We start from the raw sequence: 9,046 nt of genomic DNA on the forward strand, positions 1-9,046 counted from the left end.
GACTGGCTGTTGAAACAGGTGCAGTGCCTTATATTCTATAACCAGCATCTGAAAATTGACAAGCTGAGTTGCAGCGACTGCATCAGCCATCTTGAGTCGAGCTGAGACGGGCCAGTTGATGTTCCTGCAATGTTCCTAATCCAGGCTTTTCTGGTGTCTGGACTACTGAGGCCACTTTGATCTTCTGCTTCAACATGTAGAAGAGCAGAGGCCTCGGGGCCTAAAGCAGTCTTGTACTGTTGGAGGGCCACGTGCATCCTTTCTGACACCTCTGACAGTCTTCTTCTTAAGACACAGCAAAGTCCCTCGTTGTCTACATCTCAAAATACAAAAGAGATAACACTGAAGACAAACTACATATTAAAGACTTTTTGATGCCCAAAAATTTCACCCATTTAAATTTAAATACCAGGATGCCTGGCATTTTTAGGACAAACAAAAAGCGTTTTGTGTAAACTCTGACGGCTCACTGAGACGACTTTATGTGCTAAAGTACATCTTTGTTCTTCATTACAAGAAAAAGGTGTCTGATGATGCTGAGCAGTTAGATTTTCTATGTTGACTGGAGCATTCAATCTTGATGTTATGCTTTGTGTAACAAGAACAAATTGTATTTCCCAGTTAATTTCAGGTTTTATGTAACAGCCACAGTACAACAACTCTCTCCAGCAAATGTGAGACTTGAAATACCATATTGAACAACTATAGTCCCCTTTTTATTATGTACAGGCCAAATGACCACGACAAACAGAGCAATAACTGCTCTACTCCATCCAAGTTCTGTGACTGAGACTGAATGATAGGTTTTTTTTTAGTAGTATTTGAAATCCATACTTTCAATGGACAAGGTTTTAATTCAACTTACCCTCCTCAGATATCTTGTTCTTCAGAAGCACTGCCAGGCTCTGCAACCATGTGCAGTGTTGTGCCATCTCCAACACCAAAATGCCTTTTTCCTCTTGAAGTCGCATTGTTGACATCACTTGGTCATGCAGTTGTTTCTTGATTGAAATGTTTGCTAGGAATCAACAACAAATATTAATACATAAGAGAATCTATACAGTACATGAGCATGATAGCATTACAATGTTACAAATTACAAACATGTACTTTTTTTGATCATCACATTGAAACATAAGAAACCTAGAACTGAGCCCATACCTAAATGTACATTACAACACTTAATATGTTACATGCATGTGTTAGTTCGATGTACTTCATATAGAAAACATGAAATAAATTACTGTGAAGCATCTGAAAACTGACATACCACTGCCATGAACCTCCCACGGCCATATCTGAGACACAGTGCTCTCTCCAGTCAGGGAATGCTCCACCACAGCTACATCAATGTTAGTTGCAGTGTTTAGTACAAGACCGTTATATTTGTCTATCTCCTGAAGAAGGAGCTTTTTGTCCTCTGCCAGCTTCCTTCGAAGGCGGTGGCGAAGCTTGCTGCTGTCTAGAAAGTAAAGAGATAGAGGTTTGTAACAGCACTGTTCAATAAGGAAATATATATTGCACCCAAAAAAAAAAAAAAAAAAAAATTTAACTACAGTAATTGAAGTATATAGATTTACAAACAGGTAAAGTCCAGTGTGTAACATTTACATTCCTGGAAATAAGAATTGCTGTGCTTTAATTACTTTAGAATGGGCAGTTTTTATCTAAATACAGTCCCCTTCCAAAATCCATTAGCTTGTTAGCCCACAACAGACCAAGCAAACTGAACAGATGATCTAATAATGATCTACCATGTCATTTAGGTGTCTGCCACAAGTAGTTCTGCAAAATGCTCCTGGAAAGGAATGTGAGGGGAGTTGGTTGCATTCTTAAAAATAAGAATTACTGTGCCACTAATTCCTACAGACTGGACTATTTTACATACATGTATTACATGTATTTTTTGGTGGAGTAGGATGCACACAGTAGCTTGAATATATCAACCTATTATATTCTATAGTTATACCATTCTGACGGTAAAGGGTTTGCTTCCGCTGCCTCACACTAAGGTAAAGCCCTTCAATTGACTGCTGAAGTCCTCTGTGTGTGGCGCCTCGACTGGCATTAGATGTATCTGGTGTCTCTGTAGAAATAATAGTGACAGCAAATTAACTGTTAAAACAACACAGAACCGTTTCAGTGTTTGAATTTCATTAATCTATAATTAAAACTCCTTTTAATCCAACTTCACTGAACTTGGTATGTGCACTTCCTGCAGGGAAACTGAAATACCCAACATAAATGTGGCAGAACATCTGATGGTGACATGTAGTTTGCTATAATCCATAGATGATCAGCCTATTATCTTTAGCTGCTCTTTAATATCAAACTCAGATAGCAGTGGAAAAGGATATTTGCTGTTTCTTTTAACTTGTCATGCTTACCGCCAGCTGCCCATTCCTTCACATCAGAAAGCCATTGTGACACCACTTTATCTGTGCAAAGTAACTCTGCTTTTAGTTCAGCTAGCCTTGCCGTTTCATCCTGGAGTCTCTGACAAGTCTGATAAACAGTGTTATACAATAATCAGGACTTTGTACAATTCAAAACAGGCCAAGTGCACACAACAAAAGGATACACAAAACAATTAATAGGAGACTTACCTTCACATATCTTGTGGAAAGTGACTGATGTAGAGAGAGACTTTTTTTGTGGTTCCACCCCATTGCATGCAATGTAAGCATATCCACCCGTGCTGTTTAAAGCATATAATGAGGTCATGATGCTTAATCTAAAAAATATGCAAGAATATTGCAAACAATCTGATTACCTGCTTTGGACATATATTTGGTTGTCAGGGCACAACGTGAGAGGTAGCTGTTCACTTGCTCGACCTCCTCACCGGCGGTTGTCCCTGCTCCTTCCTGGTTCCTACCGCTCCACTTAATCTATTAGTAAATGGTGGAAAAAATTCACTTTAATTACATGGGTACAATTTTCCTCAAAGGGCTTTACAATCTGTACAAGAAATGATTAAGCTAAAAGGCAACATAGTACAGTGTAACCCTTCATATCAATTTCATATTATTAATGTGCTTGTAAAAATTACAAATGTACACATGATGCAATATTATACATACTTCACACTTAGTAGCATGGGCTCGAGCATCACACTGAGGAAAGGTTTCATTGTGGTCAGCTCCTGAAGAGCAGGAATGACACCAGCAGCTTTCTCCAAGTATGGCCAATATTTGCAAGCCACATCCATTGCAAAGAACTGCGCTTTGGCTGGCATGAGCTCCTTCTGAAGATACAGAGGGTAGGCAAATATCTCCCCTCTGTACATATTAAGGGCTTTCAGAAGGAATCCATGACGACACACAGCAACCTCCATCCCCTCTTCATCCAATTTGGAAGCCCTCCTCGATGTCTCCCTTGCTGCTGTCCACTGGGAGTCCCCACATGTGCCTTTTCCCTGTGTCTATGACACACATGTAACAAACACAACAATCAAATAAAACAATGGTGTTATATAATATATAGCATTTATTCTCTCAGTTTGATTTTAGAGTAGTAGGTTGGTAGAAGTAGTTGAAGTGGGGAGGAAATCAAGGTCACTTATATAGTTCTTATTTAAAACTTGCATTTCTCACTGCTTTCTGTATGGTTTCCACAAAATCTAGACACCGCAGCGTCTTCAGCCACAAAGAGCCCCTCAAAAAAAGCAGGATCATCAGAGCTGAGGAAGAAAAAAATAAATCCATTGATTAAATATATAAAGTAACTAAATAAATCAATAAAAAGACTAGAAATAAATAAAAAGACCACCTTGTCTCTCTACGAAAGCGATACAGCTTTCTATTTCCATCAGCAGAAACAGCCAACATTTCTGGTGTGCAGGCTGGGCAGGTGAAAGGAGCACCACAGCAGAGCTGCTCTTCCTCAAATGAAGCATATGAAAACTCCAAGAAGCTGCGCTGTAGTGCATCACCATTGATTTGTCCAGTCTGGAAGATATACAGAATGAAACAGTATATGTGATGATGTCTGCTTCAGTGTTGGCCAGTAACTAGTTACTAATAACTTAGTTACTGTAATAATATTACTTTTTCAGTAACTAGTAGTGTAACTAATTACTAATATGATTTCAGAAACAACATTACAGTTACCATCCATAAAAAAATGGTTAGTTACTTTTGATGCCTCAACACTGCTGATTTAAAATCCAACAAACAAATAATTCCTAGATTTATTTTCATAATTTTCACAACTCACACATGCATGTGATGTCCCCAGTGCAGCAGGCAAGATTGAAATATGGAAAAGCTTATAATCATCAGATAGAAATATTGTGTTATATTGATTTTGTCAGGAAAAAAAGATGACCTGAGCACTGTTGTGGAAGTTGTGGCTTTACTTTTCTCTGGCATTACATCCCACCCACATCCCTCTGATCAGCATGTGGTACATTATATTACTATAATTAAAAATCATAAATTCTTGAATCAGAGGCACAAGAGGATGTGATGCTTGTCCTTCAAGAGTCACTCTCAACTTATCTGTCTCTAAAGCATATAAAAAAACTGTCTTCATGTATTTCACAACACGTCAGCTTGTTATTCTTATTAAGTAAGGGGCATTTTTTAGGATTTTTTACCAAGCAAAGTCTCTGAGAACCTGACACATTGCACTTCTGAAGACTCCAGGTAGGTTGCAGTTCTGGAAAATGGTGGCGCTGGAGACTAAACGGTTCCTGATGGTGTCACACCTAATTCTTCACCTTAATTCCTAATTCTTTTGCAGTTAACATGCATCTTTTCTTCTCCACCTGTTTTTTCTGACCATGCAGACTCAACAAGCATTTCTCTGTCCAATGGTCAAGCCTTAACTTTGCAAATTCTTGTAATGCATTAGTATTGCATTCTTCTCATGGGCATTTAATAATTTGGACTTTTCAGTCTGGGTTAAATATCTTTTTTGGCTCATTTTAGCTGTAAACGAAAACATGCCTAATAATCCTGCACACCTGAATATAAGGAGTTTTTCACTTCCAGCCTTCACGGACAATTATATATCACATATAAATGATTAAATACAAAATTAACAGTAGTTACTAAGACTGATGTGGTTTGGAATTGGTAAAATGTGTTTGGAAAAAAAAATATGACCAGAATATCAACATGCCTAATAATTCTGCACACAGTGTATTAGTAAATGGTGGAGAAAATTCGCTTTAATTACATGGGTACAATTTTCATCAAAGGGCTTTACAATCTGTACAAGAAATGATTAAGCTAAAAGGCAACATAGTACAGTGTAAACCTTCATATCAATTTCATATTATTAATGTGCTTGTAAAAATTACAAATGTACACATGATGCAATATTATACATACTTCACACTTAGTAGCATGGGCTCGAGCATGCATTACACTGAGGAAAGGTTTCATTGTGGTCAGCTCCTGAAGAACAGGAATGACACCAGCAGCTTTCTCCAAGTATGGCCAATATTTGCAAGCCACATCCATTGCAAAGAACTGCGCTTTGGCTGGCATGAGCTCCTTCTGAAGATACAGAGGGTAGGCAAATATCTCCCCTCTGTACATATTAAGGGCTTTCAGAAGGAATCCGTGGCGACACACAGCAACCTCCATCCCCTCTTCATCCAATTTGGAAGCCCTCCTCGATGTCTCCCTTGCTGCTGTCCATTGGGAGTCCCCACATGTGCCTTTTCTGTGTGTCTATGACACATACAGTAACAAACACAACAATCAAATAAAACCAATGGTGTTATACAATATATAGCATTTATTCTCTCAATTTGATTTTGGAGTAGTTGGTACACAGAGGTAGTTGAAGTGGGATGGAAATCATGGTCAGACTTATATAGTTATATTTAAAACTTACATTTCTCACTGCTTTATGTATGGTGTCTACAAATCTAGACACCGCACTGTCTTTAGCCACAAAGAGCCCCTCAAAAAAGCCAGGATCATCAGAGCTGAAGGAGGAAAAATGGGAAATCCATTGATTAAATATATAAAGTCACTAAATAAATCAGTAAAAAGACTAGAAATAAATAAAAAGACCACCTTGTCTCTCTACGAAAGCGATACAGCTTTCTATTTCCATCAGCAGAAACAGCCAACATTTCTGGCGTGCAGGCTGGGCAGGTGAAAGGAGCACCACAGCAGAGCTGGTCTTCCTCAAATGAAGCATATGAAAACTCCAAGAAGCTGCGCTGTAGTGCATCACCATTGATTTGGCCAGTCTGGAAGATATACAGAATGAAAGAGTATATGTGATGATGTCTGCTTCAGTGTTGGCCAGTAACTAGTTACTAATAACTTAGTTACTGTAATAACATTACTTTTTCAGTAACTAGTAGTGTAACTAATTACTAATATGATTTTAGAAACAAAATTACAGTTATCATCCATAAAAAAATGGTTAGTTACTTTTGAATACTTTTGATGCCGATCACTGCTGATTTAAAATCCAACAAACAAATAATTCCTAGATTTATTTTCATAATTTTCACAACTCACACATGCATGTGATGTCCCCAGTGCAGCAGGCAAGCTTGAAATATGGAAAAGCTTATAATCGTCAGATAGAAATATTGTGTTATATTGATTTTGTCAGGAAAAAAAAAGATGACCTGAGCACTGTTGTGGAAGGCTTTACTTTTCTCTGGCATTATATCCCACCTACATCCCTCTGATCAGCATGTGGTACATTATATCACTATAATTAAAAATCTTTTTGGAAAAATAAATGGTTTCTAACAAACATATTGTCACGGATTGGCCAGGCTCTGCAACCACTCACACGCAGCGATCACAGTCACCAGAATTCTAATCACACACACCTGCACTCAATCAGTCACACACACATAAAAGCACACATCACTCACCACTCATTGTCTGGGCTCGTTTATACGAAGTGGACTCATTGTGAAGCTCTCTCCGAGCTCACAACATTCTACCTACCTGAATATACTTACCTTTATCTCTGCTTCATTCCAGTCTGTCCAGTCGAGCCGCATCCAGTCAGTGGTGTGTGTGTGTCGTAAGTCTGTCAGCTGTCAGCCAACGGTGTGTGTATCATCCGTTCTGAAGTTCATCTCCCGTCGTTCCTGCAGAGGAAACAAACATCATTCAGCTCGTAGATATCTATTCAAAAACTTTGCAAACCTGAACTGTTATACTCACCTCTTCCTGCACGTCATCCTTCATCTGTGGCTCTGCTGTAAATAAATATTGTTTACCTTCACTTACCTCAGTTGTCTGTCTGCTTCCGTAACACATATGTGATTTGATAAAATACATAATGAAATATAATTGTATATAGGTAACAAAGAAATTATAATTAGCTTCAAGCTACACATGACAATAAATGAGATTAATACAACACTTCTACTTGAATGTCACTACCAATCACTATTGTGTGTCTGTAAAAACTGCAATCCAGTGTGGATTTTGGCCAAATGATGAGGCAGAAATATGTTGTCCTAGAAGAATTTTATGTGGAAAATACACAGTTACAACTGCTGTGGGACGTGAAGAAAAAAGTAATGTAACTAGTAATGTATTACTGTTGCCAGAAAGTAATAAGTAAAGTAACAATATTACTTTTGAAAAGAGTAACTAGTAATGAGTAATACATTACATTCAACTGGATCAGGGGCAGAGGAACCAATTTGCCACAAGTCATGCATGTTTGTTTGGCATTCTTTCAAACTCTACAGTATCATATGGCAGTGGAGTAGTATCTATTTTTTTTCTTGAAGAGGGTCAATGTATATAACATTCTTTCCGTTGTTTGATGAAGACCTAAGAATTTTTGCTGTGTACCCTTCAGTGCCTTGGGGCAATGGAGTGGTCTTTCTTTGTCCACTGCCACCTTTGAAAACATGTGGCTTTTTATTCCATTGAATACCACCACACATTCTTTCCATTTAACACTAACAAATCTTTTGTGCTAATCATACAGTATGCACGTATATGTGTGCGTGTGTACATATATATCTATATCTACATCTATCTATCTATCTATCTGCATATGTATATATATATATATATACATATATATAGATACTATATACATATATATAGATACTATATACATATACTTATACATATGTGTGTGTATTGTTTCGGGTGCAACAGTATTTTACCTATTTCACCCACAAGCTGTTCATAAATCATGTACAATATAATGTCTGTTAATCGTGACAGCCTTATTTGGGCCGGTCTGAAGTATCTGTTATTAATAATATAGGAGTCTAATAATAATAAGAAGAAAGCGATTAATAATACATACCTGAGATGACGTAACGAGAGGGACGCGCCTTCGTCCCTTGTACACACCCCAACCTCTTGAACCCTCCCCCACGTCAAATCAGTGACACAAAGCGAGGCGCATAGAAAAATGAAGCGCAAAGGAAAGCTTGCGCAGCAGAGGCCCGGATGACTGAAACGCGGATTTAAAGGAGCGGCGCAAAGGGAAATATGTGTTGCAAAGTCAATGCTGCTGAAGTTTTACTTTGCTAAACTTTATTTTTTCTCTCAGGGGTTAACTTTTCTTTTGCAATTACTTTTTTTACTTGCAAAAAAGCAAAAAATATATAAATTGTATTATTCTTTTATGAAAATAACAGATCGTTTCGCTACATAAGACCCTTCTTTCTCGGCTGGGATCGTTTACAATGGCATTTGGGATCGTTTGAAGCCACATTTAAACTGTATTTTGGAAGTGCAAACACGGGGCACCATATCAGTCCATTATATGGAGAAAAATGCTTAAATGTTTTACTCAAATAACATAATTTCTTTAGAACTGAAGAAAGAAAGACAAACATCTTGGATGACAAGGGGGTGAGTACATTATATGTGAATCTTCGTTTTGGAAGTGGCTTCTTTAATTGGTAAAGTATTTTAAATGTTGAAATGTATTTGAAATGTATTTCATTTAAAATGTATACAGTTTTTCTTCAAAAACTGAATGATTACATTTTCAGTTTTGTACAGTATACAGACTTTGTATTTTGACTTTTAAAAATAAAACTTTTAATCTAACATCTTGAGCATGCTTCAACACT

At 37.5% G+C, this 9,046-nt stretch overlaps 1 protein-coding gene across 1 annotated transcript in view; it reads right to left on the reverse strand.

The window, feature by feature from the left end:
* Nucleotides 1-35: 35 nt before the first annotated feature.
* The window catches only part of LOC127158862 (uncharacterized), a 10,910-nt gene continuing 1,899 nt past the window's right edge, over nt 36-9,046 (reverse strand). The window contains exons 5-8 of the mRNA XM_051101831.1: nt 1,970-2,086; nt 1,271-1,462; nt 866-1,018; nt 36-313 (exon numbers count right to left, since the gene is read on the reverse strand). Coding sequence (XP_050957788.1) covers nt 36-313; nt 866-1,018; nt 1,271-1,462; nt 1,970-2,086 — 740 coding nt within the window. The remainder of the gene's footprint in view (nt 314-865; nt 1,019-1,270; nt 1,463-1,969; nt 2,087-9,046) is intronic.

The sequence above is a fragment of the Labeo rohita genome, unplaced genomic scaffold (genome assembly GCF_022985175.1).
Source record: "Labeo rohita strain BAU-BD-2019 unplaced genomic scaffold, IGBB_LRoh.1.0 scaffold_174, whole genome shotgun sequence".
NCBI classification, from domain to species: Eukaryota; Metazoa; Chordata; class Actinopteri; order Cypriniformes; family Cyprinidae; genus Labeo; species Labeo rohita.